Source organism: Budorcas taxicolor, chromosome 7 (assembly GCF_023091745.1).
Source record: "Budorcas taxicolor isolate Tak-1 chromosome 7, Takin1.1, whole genome shotgun sequence".
Classification (NCBI taxonomy): domain Eukaryota; kingdom Metazoa; phylum Chordata; class Mammalia; order Artiodactyla; family Bovidae; genus Budorcas; species Budorcas taxicolor.
Window position 1 is genome coordinate 13,467,839 of NC_068916.1, and position 15,416 is coordinate 13,483,254.

At 43.4% G+C, this 15,416-nt stretch overlaps 1 protein-coding gene and 1 long non-coding RNA gene across 2 annotated transcripts; both read right to left on the bottom strand.

Annotated features, from left to right (window-relative positions):
- Positions 1-3,166: 3,166 nt before the first annotated feature.
- On the bottom strand, positions 3,167-4,051 carry LOC128051564 (zinc finger protein 791-like). The gene has a single exon (XM_052644192.1). It carries the CDS (start codon positions 4,034-4,036, stop codon positions 3,233-3,235), a length of 804 nt encoding a protein of 267 aa, XP_052500152.1. The 5' UTR covers positions 4,037-4,051; the 3' UTR covers positions 3,167-3,232.
- A 462-nt stretch (positions 4,052-4,513) lies between these two features.
- LOC128051571 (uncharacterized) lies at positions 4,514-12,881 on the bottom strand. Its single transcript, XR_008199725.1, has 4 exons — positions 12,806-12,881; positions 5,235-5,366; positions 4,973-5,099; positions 4,514-4,639 (listed from the first exon to the last, which is right to left on the bottom strand). It is a non-coding gene; the product is annotated as an uncharacterized LOC128051571 (long non-coding RNA).
- Between the last annotated feature and the right edge of the window lie 2,535 nt (positions 12,882-15,416).

Here is a 15,416-nt window from a genome sequence, read left to right on the forward strand (position 1 = left end):
TCGGGTAGGATTCCACTTGCCACAGGGCAACTGGGCCCATGTGTGACAAATACTGAAGCCCACGCACCCTAGAGCCTGTGCTCCACAACAAGAGAAACCACCACAATGAGATGTGCGCACACCACAACTACAGAGTAGCCCCAGCTCGCCGCAACTAGAGAAGGCCCAGATGCAACAACAAAGACCCAGCACAGCCAATAAAAAAAGAGTAAGAAATTAGTTTCATGAGGAAAACTGTAACTAAAAGCAAGAAAATGACCCAAAGATAAAGTAGCTGACCTTGTACTCACAGGATAAAACTGACAAGACTGTATAAACGATTAAATGAGGAATAACGCACGGTTTTTCTCAATGGGTATTTTATTCTCTGAGGACATGAAAAACAAACTTGTTGGCTAATGAACAGTTCAGAATGTCGGTATAATATTTGAAATGACAAAACCTGTTTCACAAAAAATTCGAACAGAAAATACAATAAAAAACACATTGAAGGTTTATGTTCAGCTACAAGTAACAGGAAACACCCACAGCCTTCCTGACAGAAGGAAGGTGATTCTTCTTACAGGGAATCAATGGATCAAGAATGGCGTTGCACAACACACTAAAGAAGCAAACGGACATGTAGGAGAGAAACAAAAATATAATCCAGGGAAGGGTGGAATCAGAGGACGTTCCCAACCAGAAAACTCTGAAATACTTACCTTGTGGACACAGGAAGTCTAACAGAAAAAATTCAAACTGCTGGATCTTTGATGTGGAAGCTATGAAGATATTGGGGGAAACTATACATGTATAAAAATGGAAATCAAACACTGATTGCTGGTGTTGATGATACTCTTCACTAAAAGTTCATGGAGTTTGGAAAATAAGCTGGAAGATGCTGTCCTTGAAGCTCCTGTGTAACTGTCTGTCTCCCAGGGTGGGGGCTCTAATATCTGAACAATGTCTTTTTTACATTTGCTTTTAAATTATACACAGGTGAGGTACTGGTGAATGCTAACAAGGAACCACAAAGAGGACAGATTTTAGAAAGTCTAGGTTCTAATATTATTCACAGGCAAGGTGTCTCTAACTTGACATCTTTAGGATTAAAACAAGTCTCATAGTCTATTTAGGCTTCCCAGGTGGTGCACTGGTAGAGTCCACCTGCCAATGTAGGAGATGCAAGAGACATGGGTTCAGTCTTTGGTTCGGAAAGATCCCCTGGAATCGGAAATAGCAACCCATTCCAGTATTCTTGTCTGGAAAAATTCCATGGACAGAGGAACCTGGTGGGCTGCAATCCAAAGGGTCAAAAAGAGTCAGATATGACTGAGCACCCACGCATGCATGCAAGCAGTCTGTTCAATTAGTCAGAAATAGAAAAAACAAACAGGAAAAATCATAATTTACCTAGTAGCATTCCCTTTCACTTTTCACTTTCATGCATTGGAGAAGGAAATGGCAACCCACTCCAGTGTTCTTGACTGGAGAATCCCAGGCACGGGGGGGCCTGGTGGGCTGCTGTCTACGGGGTCACACAGAGTCGGACATGACTGAAGTGACTTAGCAACAATACTCTTTGACATCCTAGCCATACATAATATTAATTCCAAGTGATTAATAGAATGGCAATGGAAAAAGGCTCCTATACTCACCACCACCAACTGGAGTGGGTTGCCATGCCCTCCTCCAGGGGATCATCCCAACCCAGGGATTAAACCCAGGTCTCCTGCATTGCAGGCGGATTCTTTACTGTCTGAGCCACCAGGAAAGCCCAAGAATACTGGAGTGGATAGCCTAACCCTTCTCCAGGGGATCTTCCTGACCCAGGAATTGAACAGGGGTCTCCTGCATTGCAGGGAGATTCTTTACAAGTTGAGCTACCACGGAAGCCCATAAAAAAGGGTACAATATATATAATAGGTTATATATCTAGGAACTGCCACACTGATACTGAGCCGGACCCTGTGGGGCTCCTGGGGACAAGGCCTTCCTGTGTCCATCTCTTTGATTACAGGAAACAGCCTTCACTCAGCTTCCATGAGCTTCCCTGAGTTCCAGTGGGCTGAGGCAAGCAGCTGTTAATCAGGGAAGGGAGGGAGTGCAAGACCAGGGATAAAGTCAAGAGCAGCCTTGGGGCAAGGTTCTGATTCCCCATCAATGAACACACACAACACTATCTTTGAGCTATTTTTCAGAAACTGAAACTCCCTCAGGTGGGAGAAGTTAATGATTAAGGAGGGCATGCTGCCCACAAACAGGTAGACCCCAGACCAGTTGGACCTCAGGTTGATGATGCTGACTCCAACTTGCCTCACCACCCCAACTGTCAAAAGAATGTCCATGAAGTGAACCTCTTTGAACAATTACTATAAAACTTTCTCAGTCTCTTCCCCAAGTGGGAACACATGGTTTTGAGGGCATTAGCCCACTGTGGCCCCCTTTGCCTAGCAAAGAAACAAAGTTATCCTTTTCTATTACACCCAAAGAGGGGAAAAAAATCACTATCTGAGTAAAGGAAAAAATACTACCTTTAAACCTTATGTACTGTGGTTGAAAGATAACTTACAGAAATAACTGACATCAATATTCCTTTCTGAAATGAGTAGAAATCCACCATTTAAGATTAAACTTGAAGAAAGATCTTTAGTAAACACAACACATTTATAAATTTTAAAAACAATTCCTTTGGGACTTCCCCAGCAGTCCAGTGGTTAAGACAACGTGCCTCCACTGCAGGGGCATGGCTTCCATCACTGGTTGGGGAACTAAGATCCTACATGTCCCAAATTGAGGTCAAAAGAAAATACTAATAAATAAAAATAAAACAACTCTTTCATGCTGAAGGTTTTCTGGAACATTAAGCATGGATTACTTTCCATCAATTTATCTCATGTTATTTACATTTACACATCTTCTCCATGGGAGTTTTTCCATATAATGATATCAGCCAATTTAAGTATTTCTGAGGCTGTTTACAAACAAGGTTTTACCTAGTAAATCCTTTTATGGATCCAGAAACTAAGATCGGAAAAGCCTTTTCCACATTCTTCACATTTTATATGATTTCCATCCAGTGTGTAGTCTCGTGGGTCTTTGACTGACTGAGACACAAACGGAAGATTTCTGACATTTCCATCAAATTGATAGGTTTCTGTCCAGTGTGAATTCTTTCATGCATGTCAACATAAGTGAAAAAGAAGGTTTCCCTTTTATTTCCCATTCCCAAACATTCAAGGTCTCCTCCCTGTCAACTATGGGTCCTTCGATGTATTTTTAAAAATGATGGATACCGGTACCATTTACCACACTGGTCACATTGATATGGTTTCTCTCCAGTGTGACTCCTTTCATGTACTTTAAAAGAACTGGGATGAATGAATACTCTCTCACATTCTTTACATTTATAAGGTCCATCCCCAGTGTGTGTTATCATATGTTTCTGAAGGGTTACATTCAATAAGAAGGCTTTACCACATTCCTTACACTTATATGGTTTTTCTCCAGTGTGGATTCTTTCATGATTTCGAAGTGACCAGGCAGTATTCAATACTTTAGAACATGTTTTACATACAAACGGTGTCTCTCCCGTGTGATGTCTTTTGTGTGCCTGGAAGGACCTCAAACGTTTGAAAGCTTTACCACACTGCTTACATTCATAAGGTTTTTCTCCCCTGTGAATCCTTTCATGTATTTCAATAGTTTCAGGACTTTCAAAGGTTTTTCCACATTCTGTACATTTATAGGGTTTATGTCCTTTATGAGTGCTTTCGTGCATTCGTAGGTGACTGGGATAAATGAATGCTTTCTCACATTTCTGACACTTGTAAGGTAAATCTCCAGTGTGTGTTCCCATGTGTTTTCGAAAAGTTGTGTGCCACGCGAAGGCTTTGCCACATTCCTTACATTCATAGGGCTTCTCCCCTGTGTGACTCCTTTCATGGGTTTTCAGAGCACTAGGAAAAATGAATGCTATTCCACATTCTTTACATTTATATACCTTCTCACGGTACTTTCGGCGATCTCCTGATCTGTTTTCAATGTGACATTTCATGTGTCTAGTAAGGGATGAATGATACATGAAGACTTTCCCACATGCTCTGCATTCCCATGGTTTTATATCACGAGTTCTCTTCACATTGGGAGTTGGAATAAGGTTGAAGCTTTCTTCAGAGGAATTAATGTCTTTCTTTTCAGAGTGTCTCTCTGCCTTGGGATTTCTGTAAATCATGAGAATACTAGTAATGATTTTTTTTCTTAATTACATTATATTTATTGTCTTTATTATGATTTATAGGAATAGTGAGGTTTTCTATCTTGTGTGACTTGGTAGAAGTCAAATAAACTGAATGCTGTTAACAGGACTTTCCCTTTTCTATTAAAAAGTGATATTCAAATATAGGCTTTATGAATACTGACTGCACACAAACTATATTTCAAACACAGAACATTTATATCACATTTAAGAAAATTTGAGGAAGACATTTTCTAAAAACAACTAAATTTGAAGATGGAGCTATTTATTTTGTTTGCTTCCTTTTAGGTTTTCATAAGATTCTCACATGAGACATGCTTTGTACTGTACATGTGGCTCACCGTAATTTTCTCTCCTGGTTTTTGTCCTGATCTTCAATGTCATGATCTTCCTGTTTTGCTTCTGAAATGCAGACCCAGAAAAAAGATCCCAAAGTATTAGACATTATAGAATGTTATGCCCATGATGAACTCTGACACCACCCAGTTTCTTTTTTTTCTTTTCACCTCTCTGTACATCTTGTGGGATCTTAGTTTCTTGACCAGGGATTGAACCAGGGCCACGGCAGTGAAAGTGCTGATACTTAACCTCTGGAGTCCCAGGGAATTCCTTTTCTTCCCCCTACTCTTTTTTACCAGTGTCCTCCCTTTCCACATTCCACATCTCTGAACAGTACAGATGGATAAGAAACACTTGCTCTCTAATTGACAAAGTGAAGGAATTCTTCATTCTTACCTACTGAGACTACATTTCTGAAGTTTTCCCGCATCACATCTCTGTAGAGTTTCCTCTGTGAGGAATCCAGTAAAACCCACTCATCCAGGGTGAAGTTTATAGCCACATCCTCAAAGGCCAAAGAGTCCTAAAACACCCAAAATATGTACACAGTAAGATGCATGAGACAGCACTAGATATCCACACTCCATATATAGGAGGGTGATGTACTATTTTGTTGTTTATAAAGAGTTATTCTATGACTTGATCATGAAAAACTTACTCTCCACATTTCCTCAATAATTTGACAGGAGCATGAAGAAACGAAACCATTTACACTTCATTTCTGTGGTTACAGTGTCACTCATATCACGATCACAGCAGAGCCAGAGAATGTAGGGAAACATTAGAAATCCTATGCAGATGAAATAAATACCATTTTAGGAACCATTTAGTTCTTGTGAAAAAATTCTTTCATATTCTTCCTTACGGTCTACAATTTACAGTGCCCCATGGGGGTAGAGGATCCGGACTGCATGAGGTTTCAATGAATAAAAATGCAGCGAAAAACTGGATGGTGTTTTCTAGTTCTATCACCTAGTGCCCAGGTGGCCTGCAGAACTCAAACTTTTAACAAAGCCCAGCTGGCCATACTGTCCCAAGGTCCTCCAAATATTTAGAAGAAATCACATGTCGTTGCCTGAATATAAATACTCTTCTGCAGAAGCACTGCCTTTACGTTGTGTAATAATTATCACAGAGTCTGTTTTTCCTTTTTTTCTATTAAAAAAAACAAAAACGCAGGTAGGAAGCAATTTCAAACTTAGACCTCAGTTATGGGGAAGAAGCAATAATACTAGGGACATTCCTGGTTCCTAAATTATATATTTTTTAAAAAGTAATATTCCAATACAGGGTTTATGAATACTGGTGGTTCAGTATTTAGGAATCTGCCTGCCAATGCAGGAGTGCTATTTGCTCAGTCATGTCTGACTCTTTGCGACTCCTTGGACCGTAGCCCACCACATTCCTCTGTCCATGAAATTCTCCAGGCAAGAATACTGGAGTGGGTTGCCACTTCCGTCTCCAGAGTCCTTCCTGACCCAGGGATTGAACCCACATCTCCTGCATTGCAGGTAGACTCTTTAGTGTCTGAGCCATCAGGGAAGCTCCCAAAACAGGAGACAAAAGTTCAATCCTTGGTCAGAGATCTCACATGCCCTAGGGCAACTAAGCCCGTGGGCCACAACTACTGAGCCTATATTCTAGAGTCCCGTGCTCTCTGCAACAAGAGAACCAACCACCACAAGAAGACATAGAGCAAATCTGTGTGCGGAGCGAAAATCCAGTAAGTTAAAAAAAATAAAAAATCTAGACCACAAAATTCCTATACTCTGGGGCCTCAGGGCAGCTTCCAGCCAAATTTTAGAACATACAGGGCAATTATGTGCTGGAAAATCTCTTTTTTGTCACACTCTTAACAGTACACCCTGAGCCTTACTGCCCTTAAGTAACAGGTTAAGAGCTACAGTTTACAAGAGTTCACCAATGTCCATAATACGCTGATGGTGAATTTTCTCATAATTATAAAAGATGTAAGCCTTTCATCATTGGCTTCCTTCAAAAGGACATGAAGTCTCCATCCTGCAATTTCAGGAACAAGTGTTTCCCAAGCAGCCACTACAGCCACTGCCAGATGACAATCTAGTCTGGGATTTGTGAATTTAGAAGTCATGATTCTCCATGTCACAAGAGGAGAATAAAAAACTTGAAACGAACAAGTCCTCCCAGAGTCATGAGAGCACCGATTCAAAGGGCAAACTGGTGTCCTGAAAATGGAAAACAGAAAAGAAATGACTTTTAAAAAATGCCCCAAATATTCTGTTCTTAGGGCCTGTTACCTGTTTCACCAGAGTCTCACATAAAGAAAAAAAAATATATAGAACATAAAATCCATGACCCTCACATGACCTTCTTTAACAGAAGACTTATATACACACAATGAAAATAACGGAAGGAGAAGAGAGATAAAAATAAGTAACAACCGGTAAGATTTTCCTAATACCAATGATGAATCTCAGTTGAACAAGAAAAATGAAAACACCTAAAATGGAGATGAAAGTGTATTATAATCAAATAGAGAGAAAAAAAGGCAAAGAGACTATACTGTCAGAAGGTAGAAATACACTTTTGATATAGAGAAACAAAGACTAGAATCAACTTGGAGTTCTTTTCAGGAAAACAAAAAAATACAAGCAAGAACCAAATGGACTGAAGTATTTAAAGACCAACAGACACACAGAGATTAGAAGAAACCTGACAAAATGATTAAAAGGTCCATTCTCCAAAAAAGTGTCTTTCACATGTACATACATAGCAACAAAGTGGCAAACTATATAAGGCAAGACATGAAAAAGGCAGGGAGGACTCCTGGGCAATTATCTGGAGAAAAACACGATTAGAAAAGATAATGTGCCCCCATGTTCAGTGCAGCACTGTTTAACAATAGCCAAGACATGGAAGCAACCTAAATGTTCATCGACAGAGGGACAGATAAAGAAGATGTGGTCCATATATACAACGGAATATTACTCAGCCACTAAAAAGAATGAAATAATGCCATCTGCAGCAACATGGATGGACCTAGAGAGTGTCATCTTGCCTGGAGAATCCCAGGGATGGGGAAGCCTGGTGGGCTGCTGTCTATGGGGTCGCACAGAGTCGGACACAACTGAAGCGACTTAGCAGCAGCAGTAGAGAGTGTCATACTGAGTGAAGTCAGACAGAGGAGAAATATCTTATGATATCCCTTACATGTATAATCTAAAAAGAAATGATACAAATGAACTTACTTACAGAACAGAAACAGACTCTCAGAATGAGTTTCTGGTTGAGGGTTGAGGGGAGGAGACAGAGAGTTAGGGATGGACATATACACACTGTTATATTTAAAATGGATAACCAATAAAGACTTACTGTATAGCACATAAAACTTTGCTCAATATTATGTAGCAGCCTGGATGCGAGGGGAGTTTAAAAGAGAATGCTGCTGCTGCTAAGTCGCGTCAGTCGTGTCCGACCCTGTGCGACCCCATAGACGGCAGCCCACCAGGCTCCCCCGCCCCTGGGATTCTCCAGGCAAGAACACTGGAGTGGGTTGCCATTGCCTTCTCCAGTGCAGGAAAGTGAAAAGTGAAAGTGAAGTCGCTCAGTCATGTCCGACTCTTAGCGACCCCATGGACTGTAGCCTACCAGGCTCCTCGGTCCACGGGATTCTCCAGGCAAGAGTACTGGAGTGGGGTGCCATCGCCTTCTCCGTCAGAGAGTAGGTACATGTATATGTATGACTCAGTCCCTTCCCTGTTCACCTGAAACTATCACAACATTGTTAATTGGCTATATCCCAGTACAAAACAACCAAAAAAAAAAAAACCTGAACTGAACAGCACCATGAAACAACTCAGTTTAATTGTAATCTAAGAAATGATCAATGTGACGAAAGCAAAATTGACATTCTTTTCAAATACACATGGAACATTCAACAAGACAGAACATTTTCTGAAACATAAGACTAACTTAAGGGGCTTCCCTAATGGTCTAGCGGTTAAGAAACCACCTGCCAATGAAGAGGACGAAGAAGAATGATCTCTGGTACAGGAAGATCTCACATGATGACAGGGCAACTAAGCCTGTGTGCCACCACAACTACTAAAACTCACCCACACCTACAGCCTGAGCTCCACAAGAGAAGACACCGCAATGAGAAGCCTGCATGCCACAACCAGAAAGTAGCCCCTACTCACAAGTAGAGAAAGCCCATGCTGCAAGGAAGACCCAGCATAGCCAAAAATAACTAGTATTTAAAAAAAAAAAAAAAACAAACTTAAGAAATCTGAAAGAACAAAAATCATATAAACGATGTTCTTAGAACTCAAAGGCATTCCTCTAGCAATCAATACAAGCAAGAGTTGGAAAATCCCCTAACATACAGAGATTCAACAGCATATCTCTAAACAATAAATGGGATGAAAGAAGTTTCAAGAGAAATTAAAATTTACGTAGAGCTAAACTGTGGGATGATGCAAAAGCAGTATCTACAGAGAAAATTATGCCATCATCAAATACACTCAGAAAAAACAAAGATCTGTAAACAATAATGCAAGCATTTATTTTAGGAAACAACAAAGAGAAGAGCATAAAATAACAAAGAAAGTGGAATAAATTACAAAAATCAGAAAGGAAATTAATATAATTGAAGGAGAAAAAAATTTAAGCCAGATCTTTGACAAGATTAATAACACTGATAAACATCTAGTCAATCGACTACAAGGGTAGATAGAAATTATTAGTATCAGAAAGGAACAGAGAGGGAAATGAAAATTTAAAAGGATTTTGTAAAATCCAGCGCCCACTTATAATCACAAATAAGTAACAGAGGGAATATCTACTCATGGTGAAACAAGATATTCATGAATCCTGTAGGTAAAAGCAAATATTTATTCTCTAGGGCATAACTGGGCTTCCCAGGTGGTTCACATGGTAAAAAAATTAGCCAGCCAATGCAGGAGATGTGGGTTCAATCTCGGGGTTGGGAAGATTCTCCTGGAAAAGGAAATGGCTACCCACTCCAATATTCTTGCCTGGGGAATCCCATGGGCAAAGGAGCCTGGCGGGCTACAGTCCATGGGGTCACAAACAGCTGGACATGACTGAGCGACTAACACTTACTTTCTACACTTCACTTATCTCTGTGAAACATCTGAAAGTTTCTCCAACAACAGATAACTGGAGTTCCCCAGACTGAAAAAAATCAATTGTTCTCCTATAGATCCACAGTGAACTTGGACAACGAAGGAAAGGCAATTCAAACAAAATCTTTTCAACAAATATGGCTGGAAATAATGGATATTCACAAAAACATACAAACAAACAAAATAAATGCAGACACAGGATTTATAAATCTGACCAAAAAGCCCTGAAAACGTATCACAGATCTAAATGTCAAATGCATAAGCAGGACTTCCCTGGTGGTCCAGTGGCTAACACTTCATGTTCCCAAATGCAGGGGGCTCAAATTCAGTTCCTGGTCAGGGAACAGGATTCCATATGTCAAGACTTGGCACAGCCAAATAATATGTAAATAAATGAAAAAATGTTTTTTAAGATTCAAAAGTAACAAACTTCTGGAACATATCATAGGATGAAATCTAGGTCACCTTGGGTTTGGTGATGAATTTTCAAATATAACAACAAACACAAGGTCTGTAAAGAAAAAAAAGTATAATTTAACACCATTAAAATTTTAAAAAAAAAGTCTCTTCTACGGAGGTGATATATGTGTACATATAGCTGATTCATGTTTTTGTACAGAAGAATTGTAACATTGTAAAGCAATTATGAAAGTGAAAGTGTAGTCACTAAGTGAGTCAGACTCTTTGTGACCCCATGGACTGTAGCCCGCCAGGCTCCTCTGTCCATGGAATTCTCTAGGCAAGAATACTGGAGTGTATTGACATTTCCTACTCCAGGGGATCTTTCAGACCCAAGGATTGAACTTGGATCCCCCGCATTGGCAAGTGGGTTCTTTACCACTGAGCCACCAGGGATGCCCTAAGATGGGGGGAATGGAATCTGGTACCCTTCCCATGGAAGACAGGAGCTTTTTTTCAAAACAAAATATACTCTTAATATGTAAATTAAGGCCCACAATCACACTGTTATTTGTCCAAATAAGGTTAACTCATATTCACACAGAACCCGCACATAAATACCTGTAGAGCTTTATTCACAACTGTCATGAGTTGAAAGGTAAGCAAGATATCTTGCAAGAGTCAAATAATCAGCAGTATATCCATATGATGAAACTGTTGTTCAGTTGCTCAGTCGTGTCCGACTCTTTGTGACCCCATGGACTGTAGCATACCAGGCTTCCCTGTCCTTCACCATCTCCTCCTCAGTCATCCCTTTCAATCTTTGGCAGGTGGATTCTTTTACTACTGAGCCACCAGGGAAGAAATCAAGCTATGAAAACATACCAGGAAAGCTCAAAAGTAAATTGCTAACTAAAAGAAGTCAATCTGACAAAGCTATAAATGGTATGATTCCAAGTATATGAGTGCCTTCAAGTACTTCCCCTTGAAGGCGCCAAGGGGGCCTTAGCCTGAAAACACTGACCTCAGGCTCTGCTCTCCATTTAAAGAGCTCTCTACCACCACTGAAATTTTAAGTATACAAACTCTGTCTGACTAATTCAGGAAAATTACTCAAACCCAATGTTTATGTGGAAATGAGAGAAGAAAATTACAAGTCACTTTTACTACTCTACCCAGAAAACCCCAAGCATCTATTCCTTTCAGAAAATATATATCAATTAATACTTCCAGGGCAAGTTTATTTTCTACATAATTAATCATACTTGAATACTTTTAGTCTGCAAGTCTAAATCCTATAATGCCGTTTGAAATCAACCAATAGTACAGTCCAAAATAAGTCACCATACTCACTCAGGGAATAAAAAACAGTCAAACAAAAATTCTTCACAAATGGAATGTAATACTAGAATTTATTACCCCCTGAAATTAACCTCTCTTAGCTCTTACCAGGTTCTATTAATTAAATACATTTTACACTATTGAAAAAAAAAAAAGAAACTTAGGGAGTAAATCTTTTGAAGGGGAGCTAACATAGTGACTGACAGGGTAGATCCAGAAAAGTTTTCAAAAAACCCTCTAGGGGGGCTCCCCGGTGGCTCAGAGGTAAAGACAGGAGACATGGGTTCCATTCCTATTCTGGGACGATCCCACATGCAGGGGACCTACTAAGACAGTGCTCTAGAGACCGCAGCCAACTACTGAGCTCACCAGCCCTGAGACCCCTGCTCCGAGGCGGCAGGGGTGACCACTGCAATGAGAAGATCGAGCAATGCAGCCAAGAAAGGCCCCCGCTTTCCACGACTGGAGAAGGGCCGGCGCAGAGGCAAAGGCCCAGCACAGCCAAAAATGAATAGATGAATTAAAAAAAAAAAATTCTCCACGAAAGAACTTCTTCTAGGATATCTGTTCTCAATCAAAAAAGAAAAAATCGGGAACGGAAAGGATTTCATGCAACCTACTTCCCAGTGGTTATTTTCGCGGCTTGCCGCTCAGGTAAAATATCCACAGACTGCCCCCACCCCGCCCCGCCCCGCCCCGCCCCGCCCCTTGAAAATATGCCATCCACGACTCCGTAAACAGGATGAACAGTTAGAACATTGCTTGTGTTTAAATGCACCGCAGAGACAAACAGCTGATAAGTAATTTGAATCCGAGAGGCGAAATCGACTTTGAGAATGAAGGGAGCGATCTGGAAATTTAATGATTCACTGCCAGTCCTACAAAGCTGCTCTAGAGGGCTAAGGTGTTCAATTTTCAGAGTCCACTTCCCAAATATTCGGAAAACTCAGAGGAAACCCGGCGCTCCCCCTCTCCTTCCTGCAGAAAAGATGGTCTGGGACCCCTCAGACAACAGCTAATCCCGCGACAGAATCTTGGACAAGTCCCAATTGTCTCCTGAAGACCGTGCACGTGGTCAGCGCACAATCTAGGGGAGAAGAGGGTCTGCAGGCGCAGAGCCAGCGGGCAGAGGCTCCGGGGCGGAAGTTTCTTCCGGAAGTGACAAGATTGGACGCCCGGGGACCCGGCTGCTGGCCAACAGCCCTGCTGAGAACCCGAGGGGGCTGCGATCCGAGCGGAGCCCCAGACAACGCGTATCTGCACACTCCAGGGGTGAACACGAGGGGCCAGTTCAAAATGGCGGGTCTCCGCCGATTCCCACTAGTCCTACCGCGGCGTCCGATGCCCTGGTCAGCACACTCACCATTTCCAGGTCTCCTGGGACTGTCTGAGTCCCTCCCAGAGAGAACCACCAGAGCGACAGAAGATGCACGAGAATGACCAGGCCAGTGACCCAGACAGAACACGAACCTTGCGCAATGCGAAAAAGAGAGGAAGTCCACGTAGCGGGACATCGCCCCGCCCATCTGCCTCAGCGTCCTCTTGGTTGGACAGATCCCAAAGCCCCGCCCCTTGGGCCTAAGTGACAACTTGCCGGAGGTGAGGTGAGCCCAGACCCTCGTGGCTGTCACTTTTGTTGCGTTGTTGTTATTGTTGTTGCGCTTAGTACTCAGTCGTGTCCGACTCTTTGCGACCCTATGATAGAAGACTTTTTCCTGGCTAAGATTGCTTTTAGGCCTGGAAAGTCCCATGGACGGAGGAGCCTGGTGGGCTGCAGTCCATGGGGTCCGGAAGAGTCGGACACGACTGAGCGACTTCACTTTCACTTTTCACTTTCATGCATTGGAGAAGGAAATGGCAACCCACTCCAGTGTTCTTGCCTGGAGAATCCCAGGGATGGGGGAGCCTGGTGGGCTGCCATCTCTGGGGTCGCACAGAGTCGGAGACGACTGAAGCGACTTAGCAGCAGCAGCAGCTCCTCCTGCCCTGGGATTCCTGGTTTAGTTTGAAGCAGCAAGTACAGATAAGAGGATGGCCCAGGCCAAACCTGCCAGGAACAAGGTTTTTGAGTCCACCAGGGGTCAAGGGCTTGGTGTAAGGTTGCGTGGCCAGGCATGAAATGTGCTACCTTTTAAGAAAACCAGACACTTAAATGTGAACTCCCCTCTGCAGTAAAGGGGTCTGATGCATTTTCATCTTTGGTCCTTGACTGCTCTGAGCCTTCTACCCATCCCTGCACCACTCCCACTCATTAGGTACTTAAGCTGAAGAATCCTAGAGCACTTGGCTCTCTGTTAGGAGGTCTGAATCACTCAACCTTTTCTGGTACCAATGTTGCAGAAGCCAATTCTGACTCCATGTTAAAACTGTTTATTTGACTTGCTTTTCATTGCCTTTGTTATTATAGTTATACATAACGACAAGCCCTTGACCCCTGGAGGACTCAAAAACCTTGTTTCTGACAGGTCTGGCCTGAGCCATCTTCTTATCTGTACTTGCTCTTTCTTCAAACTGATAATAAGCTTCCCTGATGGCTCAGTTGGTGAAGAGTCTGCCTGCAATGTCAGAGACCCAGGTTCCATCCTTGGGTGGGGAAGATCCCCTGGAGAAGGAAATGGCAACCTACTTCAGTATTCTTGCCTGGAGAATTCCATGGACAAAGGAGCCTGGTTGGCTGCAGTCCATTGGGTCCCAAAGAGTCAGACACTGAGTGACTAACACTTTCACTTTCAATGGCCTGTCTCAGACGACCCTGCCAAAGGGCGTTTGTTCAGATCACAGGGAGATAATCTGACTCTGCCTCCTGTGAAAAGAAGAGATTGACACATCGCTTCCAAAGGCTAGCCATTCCCTGAGATGTTTTGCAAGACTGATGGCCCTTTTTGCTTTACTTCCTCATTGTCTCTCCCTCTCTATTCCGGCCTTTTGTTGTTTTTTGAAATTTTAATTGGAGGATAATTGCTTTACAATATTGTGCTGGTTTCTGCCATACATCAACATATGATGTTGAGGGCACATATGTGCCCTCCCTCTTGAACCTTCCTCCCATCTCTCACCCCCATCTCACCCCTCTAGGTTGTCACAGGACACTGGATTGAGCTCCATCCCACTGGCTATCTATTTTACATATTGTTGTTGTTGAGTTACTAAGTCGTGTTGGACTCTGCGAACCCACCGGCTGCAGCAGGGCCAGACTTCCCTGTCCTTCACTATCCCCCGGAAGAGTTTGCTCAGACTCATGTTCATTGAGTCAGTGATGCCATCCAACCATCTCATCCTTTTTCACCCTCTTCCCCTCTTGCCCTCACTCTTTCCCAGCATCAGGGTCTTTTCCAATGAGTCTGCTCTTTGCATCAGGTGGCCAAAGTATTGGAGCTTCAGCTTCAGCATCAGTCCTTCCAATGAATATTCAGGGTTGATTCCCTTTAGGATTGACTGGTTTGATCTCTTTGCTGTCCGAAGGACTCTCAAGAATCTTCTTCAGCGGGCCGGGTTCTGGGCTGTCTGGGGGTGAGGGCCTCGTGGGCTGGGGACCTGGCCTGGGCGCATCCCGGCGGTGGCAGCGGCGGTGCCCGGGTGGCCGAGAGCCTGAGCTTTCCTCGCCAGCCGGGCCGGCCCTTGCCCCGCCTCTCCCCTCGCCCTTTCCTTCCCCCTTCGTGTCCCCCTCTCCGCCCCCCCGGCAACGGAGGGCGGGGGAGCCGTGTTCCCGTCCCGCCTCATGGGTCTGTCCCTCTCCCCCGGACCCGCCGGTGACGTTTAGCACACGTGCGCGGAGGACGCGCTTGTGACTGGGGAGAAGGGGGCGGCGGGGGCGGCGGGAGGAGGCGCTGGATGGGGAGAGGGGGCACCCACTTCCTCCTGCTCGCCGGCTCCCTGGCCTGGGACCGTCCCGGCGTCCTCGGACCCGCCCCTGGCGCGGCCACCCTCCCTCTCCTCTCCACAGCACCCCCGCCCCGCTCCGCGCGCGCCCGCCC